This window comes from Medicago sativa, chromosome 7 (genome assembly GCF_051527215.1).
Source record: "Medicago sativa cultivar Bolivia chromosome 7, Bolivia_mono, whole genome shotgun sequence".
In the NCBI taxonomy this organism is placed as follows: Eukaryota; Viridiplantae; Streptophyta; class Magnoliopsida; order Fabales; family Fabaceae; genus Medicago; species Medicago sativa.
In genome coordinates, this window is record NC_140755.1 from 20363574 (window position 1) to 20376944 (window position 13371).

At 32.7% G+C, this 13371-nt stretch overlaps 2 protein-coding genes across 7 annotated transcripts; both read left to right on the forward strand.

Annotated features, from left to right (window-relative positions):
• Positions 1–4486, forward strand: LOC146904922 (uncharacterized). Of its 4 annotated transcripts, none has more exons than XM_085725825.1 (4): positions 1–158; positions 841–2143; positions 3537–3708; positions 3813–4486. In XM_085725825.1, the coding sequence occupies exons 2-4, from the start codon at positions 1022–1024 to the stop codon at positions 4424–4426; spliced, it is 1908 nt and encodes a 635-aa protein (XP_085581951.1). In that variant the 5' UTR covers positions 1–158; positions 841–1021; the 3' UTR covers positions 4427–4486. The 4 variants fall into 4 exon arrangements, with proteins under 4 accessions (XP_085581951.1, XP_085581952.1, XP_085581953.1 ...); XM_085725826.1 differs by having other exon boundaries at positions 74–204; XM_085725827.1 differs by having other exon boundaries at positions 156–329.
• Positions 4487–8096: 3610 nt separating this feature from the next.
• On the forward strand, positions 8097–12718 carry LOC146904923 (uncharacterized). 3 transcript variants are annotated; one of them, XM_085722891.1, is made up of 4 exons: positions 8097–8339; positions 8851–10153; positions 11547–11718; positions 11823–12718. In XM_085722891.1, exons 2-4 carry the CDS (start codon positions 9032–9034, stop codon positions 12434–12436), a joined length of 1908 nt encoding a protein of 635 aa, XP_085579017.1. In that variant the 5' UTR covers positions 8097–8339; positions 8851–9031; the 3' UTR covers positions 12437–12718. The 3 variants fall into 3 exon arrangements, with proteins under 3 accessions (XP_085579017.1, XP_085579015.1, XP_085579016.1); XM_085722889.1 differs by having other exon boundaries at positions 8097–8214; XM_085722890.1 differs by having other exon boundaries at positions 8097–8168.
• The last annotated feature ends 653 nt before the right edge of the window (positions 12719–13371 follow it).

Here is a 13371-nt window from a genome sequence, read left to right on the forward strand (position 1 = left end):
ATTATTATTATTGGCCAAGTTGCTTTCTTGCAAAAGCAAGAAACTATGATTGGTTTTTTTATTGCATGCAATGAAGAGTTTGGATTATGGCCATCAAGAATAATCCAAAAAAATAGTCGCATCATTATTTTTTTTTCTTCAGTGAATTGTCAGAGAAGGTTCTTTCTTTCACCCCTTTTGTTATTTTTGGCATATTCTTCCTAGGTTTCTTCTTTTCCTTCTTCTTTTTAATTATGATTTTTTTTTTCTTTCATGATTATCATCTTTGAGTTTAGAAACTTTCATGATTTTGTTTAGATCTTGGCTTGCTTGTGTTTTTATCAAACCAGGTTTCTATTTTCTATTTTTTTTTTGTTGGATTAGAATGATTTTCTCTCTTTATTGTGTTTGTAAAGGAATTATAAGAATCTAATCATTTTTCTCTCACAATAATCATGTATTGTTATGCTTGGTTGAGCAATTTGCACTGTTTCTTTGCTGTCACTTGATTGCACACAGTTGAATTGAATTGAGTTCATTGACATGTTGATCCCTTTATTCATTATGCTTTTATACTCAAATTTATTATGATAAATTTGTATTTTTAGTTTATGCTATTTTTTGGGTACTAACCAATTTAGGATTCAATTCAATTTGTGGTGTACTTTGATTTTAGACCAATCTTCAAATTTACTTCAGTTTCTTAGTTTTCTTCTTCTTTATGTTTTGCACTATATGCTTTTGGTTGAACTTATATAATGATGAATATGGTTTCATGATTGCATGCTTCTTAGATGATTGATTTTATTGATTGAAATTGAATTTGCTTTTCACACCTGCTCCCCTTTCTTTCATTTTCAGGGAAGTAGAAGGTGTTGAAGTGTAGGAAACTATAGAAATGGTTGAATAAGTTGCGGTTATTGGTGGTATTCATCACCTTCATTTCCTTAGTAAGCTGTAGGAGTTGCTTCCATTTGTTGCAGACAATTTTGTTGAATTCTTTTAGGGAGTGTTTGAGTTTTGGTTTATCGACTTAATCTTGATGAACAATTATCGCGAAATGGAGTACAAGCGCGAACCGTCAAGTGTAATTTTGAAATTGATGGGACTTGATCAAGTGCCTTCCCAAAATAGTCCTGTTAGAAATAGGCCGAAAGTGTTATCTGAGGAATATCTGCAGAAAGTTGCTTCTATCGGTGTCAGAAAGAAGCGTTCATCTCATCAGCATCATTCTTTTGGACCGAGTAGCGATAAAAAGGAACAATCCAACGATGTCTTGAAAGTGGTCAAAATAATACATAGAGATAAGAACCATAACCCGTCAAAGGAAAATTTTCCACATCAACAGAAAACGAATAACGGGTTGCAAATTGTTGTGCGTGGAAAAGATGGAATGTTTGAAACATATAGGCTTTCGAAATCTCAATTTGATGGGGAGGATGTAACTTTCAACTCAAGAATTTCTGTTACGAAAGCGAATCCTGGGAAAGAAGGAAACAGTGTAATTAAAAGGAACAATAGATGTAAGGTTGGTTTCAGTTATAGCTTTGCAAGAAAAGTTCCAATAAGAAAATCTCTTGGTGCAGCCTCTATTATTTCTGATAATTGTGGAACTTTGACAAAGGAAGATTTGTTTCAGAAATATTGGGGTTTAAGCAAGAATGTGTCCACAAATCGGTCAACCGAGAAGTCAGAGAATCAAAATATCAATCAGAAGGATTGTTCAGAAGATATAAACCTAAACTCTAGTAGTGAGAAATCCAATTCTTTTTCCTCTTATTGCAATAATAATGAATCTGAGCATTGTTCTGACCTGCACAAGATGAAGAAGAGATGTTACAGGAATGATTTGTCCGAAACGGAACCGATGCTTTCTCAATTGTCAAGCTCGGATCCTACAACTTCCTTCATAGAAAGTCAGATGTTGCAGCAGACAAGCTTGATGAATGAAGACGTGAAGAACAATGAAGATGATGACATGTCTAAGAAAATTGCCATGCCTCTTGATTCATCAGTTGATTTCTTGGTGTTGGATGCAAAGACTAAAGTCGTTGGTTGCTCTGATAATAATTCAACCACCCAGCAATCTGAATCAACGGCCTCTTTAGTAATGCTCGGAGACATTGATTCGTTAAGCCATGCTTCTTATGGTTCAAAACAACAGGTATGAATTTTCTTACTCGACTATTATGATTGTTCATATTTTTCACCAAGTTGTTCAGCATTTAGTTTGTTAAAATTCCTGTACATGAAAGTGTTTAATATTTTGTCGTCTCGTTCACTATTAATAGATTGTACATAAATGCGTGTCATCTTGAAGTAAATTGAGATCTCTTAAGGTCGGATGAAATCAGAGTTGTTGAGAATCTAGATGTAAGAAGATCTTATAGGAAATTCTTTTTAGTTATGCGAAAAGTGAAATTAGCTTTGTTCGAAAACAGAATAATTTCATAATATCGCGCAATATCTAGGTTAGAAGTTTTCAATCTTAGCAAATATTAGATTGTCTCTTAGGATTAATTCCGATATTTCTTACTTATGATTATTTGTTTCCTGATCTTCTTATTTATTTAGGATTTAGTCTACGAATTACTATAAAAAGAGATTCGAGTTTAGTATTTTGTATCATACAACTATCAAGCAACTATAAAATTGTTATCAATAATATTCATAGTTGATGCTATTTCATCAACTTCATCAACTATCAGAAACCCTATCAAATTTGTTTCCTGATTTTCTTTTACCTTAGTACACTGATAATGAAAAGCCTTGTGAGTGAACATGGTTTGGAGTCTTCGACCAACTCAAAACCATGTTCTGCAAACTGGTGAACCTGTTTCAGTTCATTGTTTTCCTACCAATGTCCCAGTTGTGCCCACTCCAAACCAAGTTTTTCCAACTGGTGAACGAAGTGCAATTCAAGTTAATTTTCACCCTACCAATGTGCCATTTCCACCAACTCCAAACCAATGAATGCTCCCTGGTGAACCAGTTTCAGTTCATGTTATTCCCAAAAGTACCGCTCCGCGTCGTGCTATTCCAAGTTCTAGGAAAGATTGAATTTGGAGTTTAATATGATGAAAGACTCGATCCAGACTATAATGTGGTAACCCTTTTTTGAATATAATGGGAAATTATGTTGCTCCACTCATAAGTTATCACGGTTGATATTAAAACATGTAAGCTTGTATGCATAGTTTTTGTGATTAGTGCAGATAGTTTTAGCAATATATAACATAAAGGGAGTTTCATTATCATATAGGGTCCATAGCTCAGTGGTAGAGCATTTGACTGCAGATCAAGAGGTCACCGGTTCTAACCCAGATTGTACATGAATGTATCCCCTTCAAGTTAACTGAGATATCTAAGCGTCTGATAAAAATTGCACTCTTTAGCCCCTATAAAATTATCTTGCAAGAGGCTTTAGTCCCTGCTGCTAAGTCAACATATATTTTTGAATAATTTTTCAGGGTTATTTAGAACATTATAAAAGGATTCCGTGTATTTTTGAATTTTTGATTACTCATTCTGTTTAATTTATTATTCTTAAATTACAGGAGACATCGGAATTTCAAGAAGATTCTGTCTATTCACTTTGCACCGTGGCTGACACAGATTCTCTTGGTAACTTCCAGGGGGCATATGAACCAAGTCCAATTTCAGTTTTGGATTCCACATTTAGCGATGACATTTCAGTTATCTCTGAATGCGGTGGTTCTGGTGTATATGGTACGTCATGATCACCATGAAGCAATTTTTGTAAAATTATCATTTCATTCCTAGTATCTCCTTTCGTTTTCGTACGATTTACCAATGTTGCATCATTTCTTCAGATTCCTCTGAAGTGGACGATGAAGGACATGAATTGAATGTTTCAAGCGATGAAGATTATGGGAACGAATCTGAAGGCGATTTTGAAGAGAAGAAAGATATAACAGGGTTATCTAGAACAGAAGAAAGTAGAGACTTCTCCTACGTCGTTGAGGTCTTAACCGAAGCAGGTATATCTAATGCAAGCTTGTTCAAAGATTTTTCCACATGGCACTCTGCAGAATGTCCTATTAGACCTTCTGTCTTTGAAACCCTAGAAAAGAAATTCGGCGAGCAACAACTTTGGAAAAGATCCGAGAGACGGCTTCTTTTCGATCGTATTAATTTTGGGCTGTTAGATATTCTTCATCCTTATTTATATGTTCCAATGTGGGAAAAGCTCGTGTCGAGAAGAATGAATAGCGAACCAAGCCAAGACATGATTGAGGATGAAATGTGGGGGTTGCTTGTTTCGCAAGAAAAGAAAGCCGGGAAGGAGTCGGCAGACAATATGCTTGGAGGAGGGGAAATTAGGTGGATAGAATTAGGTGAAGATGTTGAAGATATTGTTAGAGAGATAGTTAAGTTGTTAGTAGAGGAGCTTGTAGATGATATAGTTGGGTTGGAGAATTTTTAAAAACTCTAGCTTTGCTTGAGGTTATAGGTTATTTATTTATTGAAGCGAATTCATTTGCAAGTTTGAATTGGCGAGGTTGATTTTAAGTTGATTTTCGAGTCGATTTTGAGCGGTTGCGGGGCTGGGTAGTATAGTACCCTTACCCGCACCCATACCCATTTAAATTTGCGGGTAATTACCCGGACCCAAGCCCATAGCCATAAAAGCGTGGTTTTACTCTACCCATTGCAGGTGTCAATCGAGCCTGGGTCCAATTGCCATCCCTAACTCCACTACAATTCCAATTAAGATTAGTCTCTCCCAAAAACCTCACATTCTCCTGGTTTCCCAAAATAAAACTATTCTAACTTCACATTAATCAGAAGTTAAGAAGAAATTAACTTTCCTCGAACTTCTTCAATCAAAGTTTAGACTTCAACTATGATTTCAATCAATACTATATACATAGATTTGAATGCAAATATAACAAAGAAAACAAACTTTGTTTTATAAAAAAAATTGTTTGAAAAAAAAAATTATTTAAAAATAACAATCTTTAGTTTTTTTTTAAATAAAAGTAATTGAGAAAGAGGATAAATAACAAATCATACCCTTAAAATATCAAAATAACAGTTGAATTGGAACATAAACCCGTAGTCAAACGATAGTAAAAAAGATAGAAGAGTAACTAAATTACGACCAATAATTTTTATAAATTGTTACGATATAATATAAAAAGATTACTACCTAGATCGTATGAATAATGACTACGTTTAGCATTCATCACATCTCATACAACCTCGTAATAAACTCAATTTATAGGAGGCACTTTGAATATTATAAATACCGTAATACTTCATTTTTCAGCCGATGCGGGGCTAATTCTGTTCTCTTTTCTTACTTCTTTGAGTTTTTCAAGAAAAACCATAATAATTCAAATGTCAAAATCATATTGTAAGCAAGCATTTATCCAATGCTTCTTAAATTTGAAGAACTTTATGCCAATTTTATGGAATGCGTATCATATCATATCATATTTATGCTAATCTATTCTCTATATATGAAACTTAATGTCTATCAAAAATACAATCTTACCCCTTCTAAATTTTTTGACACGTCATCAAAATTATATCCTTTTGTGTCTTTTGCTTCAATCTCCCCCTATTTTTTCTCCCTTAAAAACAAATTAAAACAAACTCTCTCGATAAATCATAAAACAACACTAACTTAATATTTTTTTAAAGAACAAACAAACTTAATCTTACTCTCAATAAAAACAACTTCTCCTATAATTCAACTTCTAAATATCTAAAGAGTTAAAAACAATTTACAATCTCTTTAAAAAAAAAAACAATTTACAATCTATTATCTTATTATCTAATTATGAATGTTAATGACATGTAAAAATACAAGTTTGTCCTATGTTAATATTTTGATACATCAACATATATTTACCCTTTTGTATCTTTTGTAACAAAAGATCCAATTTAGTTGAGAGAGAGAGAGAGAGAGAGAGAGAGAGAGAGAGTAACTTTCAAAAGATTGATCAACCCTAAAAAAAAACTCACTAATCACGGGTGCAACCCAGTGAACTCATATATGAGCGCGAAACCAAGTTACAAAAAATGAAAAGTGAACATATGTGTAGAATAACTAATGGATCGACCGTCATCACGATATCAAAATTCAAGTTTTAAGAACTAACTAAATAAACAACAAGCATATTTGAATTAACCCGTGCGGAGCACGGGTCCATGCTTAGCACGGGTTTGTTGCTAGTTGCTTATAGTTAGCGAAAGTTCATATATATACACGATTCTATGCTTGTACATAAGTATCTTTGATTTGATTTGAATGATAGAATTCAAGTGGTCATGCCTGAAAGTTATGATCTTAACTCTCTATATTAGTTTATTCTTATTCAAATAGTATGATCTAAAAACTTGAAGGCTTTATATTAAGTGATATTGTATCCAAATACAATTGAATTAACCAAAAATAAAAAAGTTTTTATAACGTAAAACAGAATTTTTATTTTGTCCATTCTCCATTGAAGCTCGTAAGAGTTTGGAAATAGCTTTTCACTAATTTGATTGTTATATGAGCCAAAAATTTGAGAATTTGTCTCAAAGGTCAACATTTGTGTTAGTTTGATCTTTGAATAGGAGCTGTACTTTTACGGAGAGTAACTTAGTTTATATAACTAGCTGACAGGCAAATTATAAGAACATCTATCAATCTGTTTTTTACTATGTTAATGTGTATAAAATATAAATAATACTCCCACCGTCATAAAATAAGTGACATTGTATCATTGCATACACGACAATGCACATCTTCAATTGTGAATATCTTTAAATTTGTATTTGTGAAAATTATAAAAATTTGATATTTTAAAAATATTTATTGAAATAAATCCAACATCTTACATGTTACCATTTGTCATTATATAATAGTAGAAAAACATAATCAAAATATGTTATGTGAATAATGTATATAGTCAACTATGTCACTTATTTTGAGACGAATGTAGTATTTTTATTTTTAAAAGAGAGACGAAAGAAACATTATTTTATGAAATTTTAATTTTGATTAAAATTATATGTACAGATGTTTGTGACTATTTTGAATTGCGACTATTGATTTGCAAAAATATAATTTACATGCACACAAACGAATGGCTATTATTTAGTTCTACTTACATTACTTTTTGTTATTCAACCAAATCAGTTTTAAAAATTATGCAGATACATTAAAACTAAAATGGAAGGGAGCGAAGAAGATAAAAGATAATATTGATGATAAATACAAGAAAGATAAACTCAATCATTTCAATCAATTCTTTTTTATCATTAATTTTTTTTCTTACAATATCATTGCAATTCTTTTTTATTTAACACTTCATGCGTTTTAAGATAGATGTTTCTAGACTACCAATTTTTTATTCAAATGAATGTAATTTTACAATTTACAATATATTATTTTTTTCTTAATCTAATTAATAATAATATGCACCTTTTACTATTAAATATTATATTCATCTTTGACTCTATAATGGTGAAAACTATGTCAATATTTGATAAGATTGATTTATTAAAATGGACTATTGTCTTTATTATCTTTTTAATATGTATTTTAAAGAACATTCATTTTAAATAGTGAAGGAGTATTTCGACGGAAAGTTTAGACTTCGAGCTGTGATAATACCCTGAAGAAACGTTCTATTCTATCAGTGCTTTTGAAGAAAGGTAAATATAAATATTTTACAAGTGTTTGTAGAATAGAAAGATCTTGTTTCCATGAACCAATGCACCATCTTCTCATAGTAAATTCTATAGAAAAGTAGAAATCCAAACCCTCAAACCAAATCTTTGGTATTATTGACAATAATATTATACCTGAAAAATCAAATTACCAAAAGTTGTTTTTTCTTTTTGTCAATAATATTATACCAGAAAGTTAGTTACGTGTCATTTTGATTTTTGACCAAAAAATTACTGTTATTTCGATCCATTTGATGTTCATGTTGGATCTGTCATTTTCATGTCACAAATAAAAAACTAAAACATACAATAATTGTGTTGCAACAATTGATTTATTTAATTATTATTATTATTGGCCAAGTTGCTTTCTTGCAAAAGCAAGAAACTATGATTGGTTTTTTTATTGCATGCAATGAAGAGTTTGGATTATGGCCATCAAGAATAATCCAAAAAAATAGTCGCATCATTATTTTTTTTTCTTCAGTGAATTGTCAGAGAAGGTTCTTTCTTTCACCCCTTTTGTTATTTTTGGCATATTCTTCCTAGGTTTCTTCTTTTCCTTCTTCTTTTTAATTATGATTTTTTTTTTCTTTCATGATTATCATCTTTGAGTTTAGAAACTTTCATGATTTTGTTTAGATCTTGGCTTGCTTGTGTTTTTATCAAACCAGGTTTCTATTTTCTATTTTTTTTTTGTTGGATTAGAATGATTTTCTCTCTTTATTGTGTTTGTAAAGGAATTATAAGAATCTAATCATTTTTCTCTCACAATAATCATGTATTGTTATGCTTGGTTGAGCAATTTGCACTGTTTCTTTGCTGTCACTTGATTGCACACAGTTGAATTGAATTGAGTTCATTGACATGTTGATCCCTTTATTCATTATGCTTTTATACTCAAATTTATTATGATAAATTTGTATTTTTAGTTTATGCTATTTTTTGGGTACTAACCAATTTAGGATTCAATTCAATTTGTGGTGTACTTTGATTTTAGACCAATCTTCAAATTTACTTCAGTTTCTTAGTTTTCTTCTTCTTTATGTTTTGCACTATATGCTTTTGGTTGAACTTATATAATGATGAATATGGTTTCATGATTGCATGCTTCTTAGATGATTGATTTTATTGATTGAAATTGAATTTGCTTTTCACACCTGCTCCCCTTTCTTTCATTTTCAGGGAAGTAGAAGGTGTTGAAGTGTAGGAAACTATAGAAATGGTTGAATAAGTTGCGGTTATTGGTGGTATTCATCACCTTCATTTCCTTAGTAAGCTGTAGGAGTTGCTTCCATTTGTTGCAGACAATTTTGTTGAATTCTTTTAGGGAGTGTTTGAGTTTTGGTTTATCGACTTAATCTTGATGAACAATTATCGCGAAATGGAGTACAAGCGCGAACCGTCAAGTGTAATTTTGAAATTGATGGGACTTGATCAAGTGCCTTCCCAAAATAGTCCTGTTAGAAATAGGCCGAAAGTGTTATCTGAGGAATATCTGCAGAAAGTTGCTTCTATCGGTGTCAGAAAGAAGCGTTCATCTCATCAGCATCATTCTTTTGGACCGAGTAGCGATAAAAAGGAACAATCCAACGATGTCTTGAAAGTGGTCAAAATAATACATAGAGATAAGAACCATAACCCGTCAAAGGAAAATTTTCCACATCAACAGAAAACGAATAACGGGTTGCAAATTGTTGTGCGTGGAAAAGATGGAATGTTTGAAACATATAGGCTTTCGAAATCTCAATTTGATGGGGAGGATGTAACTTTCAACTCAAGAATTTCTGTTACGAAAGCGAATCCTGGGAAAGAAGGAAACAGTGTAATTAAAAGGAACAATAGATGTAAGGTTGGTTTCAGTTATAGCTTTGCAAGAAAAGTTCCAATAAGAAAATCTCTTGGTGCAGCCTCTATTATTTCTGATAATTGTGGAACTTTGACAAAGGAAGATTTGTTTCAGAAATATTGGGGTTTAAGCAAGAATGTGTCCACAAATCGGTCAACCGAGAAGTCAGAGAATCAAAATATCAATCAGAAGGATTGTTCAGAAGATATAAACCTAAACTCTAGTAGTGAGAAATCCAATTCTTTTTCCTCTTATTGCAATAATAATGAATCTGAGCATTGTTCTGACCTGCACAAGATGAAGAAGAGATGTTACAGGAATGATTTGTCCGAAACGGAACCGATGCTTTCTCAATTGTCAAGCTCGGATCCTACAACTTCCTTCATAGAAAGTCAGATGTTGCAGCAGACAAGCTTGATGAATGAAGACGTGAAGAACAATGAAGATGATGACATGTCTAAGAAAATTGCCATGCCTCTTGATTCATCAGTTGATTTCTTGGTGTTGGATGCAAAGACTAAAGTCGTTGGTTGCTCTGATAATAATTCAACCACCCAGCAATCTGAATCAACAGCCTCTTTAGTAATGCTCGGAGACATTGATTCGTTAAGCCATGCTTCTTATGGTTCAAAACAACAGGTATGAATTTTCTTACTCGACTATTATGATTGTTCATATTTTTCACCAAGTTGTTCAGCATTTAGTTTGTTAAAATTCCTGTACATGAAAGTGTTTAATATTTTGTCGTCTCGTTCACTATTAATAGATTGTACATAAATGCGTGTCATCTTGAAGTAAATTGAGATCTCTTAAGGTCGGATGAAATCAGAGTTGTTGAGAATCTAGATGTAAGAAGATCTTATAGGAAATTCTTTTTAGTTATGCGAAAAGTGAAATTAGCTTTGTTCGAAAACAGAATAATTTCATAATATCGCGCAATATCTAGGTTAGAAGTTTTCAATCTTAGCAAATATTAGATTGTCTCTTAGGATTAATTCCGATATTTCTTACTTATGATTATTTGTTTCCTGATCTTCTTATTTATTTAGGATTTAGTCTACGAATTACTATAAAAAGAGATTCGAGTTTAGTATTTTGTATCATACAACTATCAAGCAACTATAAAATTGTTATCAATAATATTCATAGTTGATGCTATTTCATCAACTTCATCAACTATCAGAAACCCTATCAAATTTGTTTCCTGATTTTCTTTTACCTTAGTACACTGATAATGAAAAGCCTTGTGAGTGAACATGGTTTGGAGTCTTCGACCAACTCAAAACCATGTTCTGCAAACTGGTGAACCTGTTTCAGTTCATTGTTTTCCTACCAATGTCCCAGTTGTGCCCACTCCAAACCAAGTTTTTCCAACTGGTGAACGAAGTGCAATTCAAGTTAATTTTCACCCTACCAATGTGCCATTTCCACCAACTCCAAACCAATGAATGCTCCCTGGTGAACCAGTTTCAGTTCATGTTATTCCCAAAAGTACCGCTCCGCGTCGTGCTATTCCAAGTTCTAGGAAAGATTGAATTTGGAGTTTAATATGATGAAAGACTCGATCCAGACTATAATGTGGTAACCCTTTTTTGAATATAATGGGAAATTATGTTGCTCCACTCATAAGTTATCACGGTTGATATTAAAACATGTAAGCTTGTATGCATAGTTTTTGTGATTAGTGCAGATAGTTTTAGCAATATATAACATAAAGGGAGTTTCATTATCATATAGGGTCCATAGCTCAGTGGTAGAGCATTTGACTGCAGATCAAGAGGTCACCGGTTCTAACCCAGATTGTACATGAATGTATCCCCTTCAAGTTAACTGAGATATCTAAGCGTCTGATAAAAATTGCACTCTTTAGCCCCTATAAAATTATCTTGCAAGAGGCTTTAGTCCCTGCTGCTAAGTCAACATATATTTTTGAATAATTTTTCAGGGTTATTTAGAACATTATAAAAGGATTCCGTGTATTTTTGAATTTTTGATTACTCATTCTGTTTAATTTATTATTCTTAAATTACAGGAGACATCGGAATTTCAAGAAGATTCTGTCTATTCACTTTGCACCGTGGCTGACACAGATTCTCTTGGTAACTTCCAGGGGGCATATGAACCAAGTCCAATTTCAGTTTTGGATTCCACATTTAGCGATGACATTTCAGTTATCTCTGAATGCGGTGGTTCTGGTGTATATGGTACGTCATGATCACCATGAAGCAATTTTTGTAAAATTATCATTTCATTCCTAGTATCTCCTTTCGTTTTCGTACGATTTACCAATGTTGCATCATTTCTTCAGATTCCTCTGAAGTGGACGATGAAGGACATGAATTGAATGTTTCAAGCGATGAAGATTATGGGAACGAATCTGAAGGCGATTTTGAAGAGAAGAAAGATATAACAGGGTTATCTAGAACAGAAGAAAGTAGAGACTTCTCCTACGTCGTTGAGGTCTTAACCGAAGCAGGTATATCTAATGCAAGCTTGTTCAAAGATTTTTCCACATGGCACTCTGCAGAATGTCCTATTAGACCTTCTGTCTTTGAAACCCTAGAAAAGAAATTCGGCGAGCAACAACTTTGGAAAAGATCCGAGAGACGGCTTCTTTTCGATCGTATTAATTTTGGGCTGTTAGATATTCTTCATCCTTATTTATATGTTCCAATGTGGGAAAAGCTCGTGTCGAGAAGAATGAATAGCGAACCAAGCCAAGACATGATTGAGGATGAAATGTGGGGGTTGCTTGTTTCGCAAGAAAAGAAAGCCGGGAAGGAGTCGGCAGACAATATGCTTGGAGGAGGGGAAATTAGGTGGATAGAATTAGGTGAAGATGTTGAAGATATTGTTAGAGAGATAGTTAAGTTGTTAGTAGAGGAGCTTGTAGATGATATAGTTGGGTTGGAGAATTTTTAAAAACTCTAGCTTTGCTTGAGGTTATAGGTTATTTATTTATTGAAGCGAATTCATTTGCAAGTTTGAATTGGCGAGGTTGATTTTAAGTTGATTTTCGAGTCGATTTTGAGCGGTTGAAAAGTTTGAATTAGGATACAGGTATAGATTGATTATTGATTCATGTGGTACAATATTGTGTTTCATTTTGTATCGAAACAAAGAAAAAGGAAAGTGCTTGTGATTTGTATTTCAGTATGCAATAGTACTTTTGTGCAACTAATTGCATTGAATTAGACTTCAAAAGATTGTTTTGCACAATGATGACTGTGATTGATAATGAACTAGGATCTGGTTTTGCAGCTAAGGAAGGTGTTTTATGTGGTTTGTTCCGACAATGATATGGTGATAGTTAAACATGGCATTTACTGCAATATTTTTGAGTGAAAATCATTTTTTGACACAAGTTTGACAATCACTTAGATAGTTAACATAATTTTAAACCATGGTTAATTACGTTAAGTGGGTGGTTAATGGATATAATAAGGTGTTGCAACACATTAACTATCTGATGAATGTAATTAACCACAACTTTGAATGTTATTAACCATGATGTTATGATATCCAAATGTACATTATATCTATTAATCATCCAAATAGTATTCAAATATACACGATTTTGAGGTGTTTAAGTATACACATGAAAATAGTGGTTAATATGGTTTTTGAAGAAACTAAATTAAACCGCCTAAATTGACACCAGAGAGAATCGAACATGAAACTTCGAGGAGGAGCTCATTCTAATGTTCCATGCCAACATCAGACCAACCCAAGTGGGTTAATAGAGGTTAATGTCAAAATTTTAGCAGTTATTAAGATCTTTCCAGCAGCCAATCAGCATGAATTGGATAGCACAGTGACTAATGACATTTCTGGAATTCACTAGAAAAAACAATGAA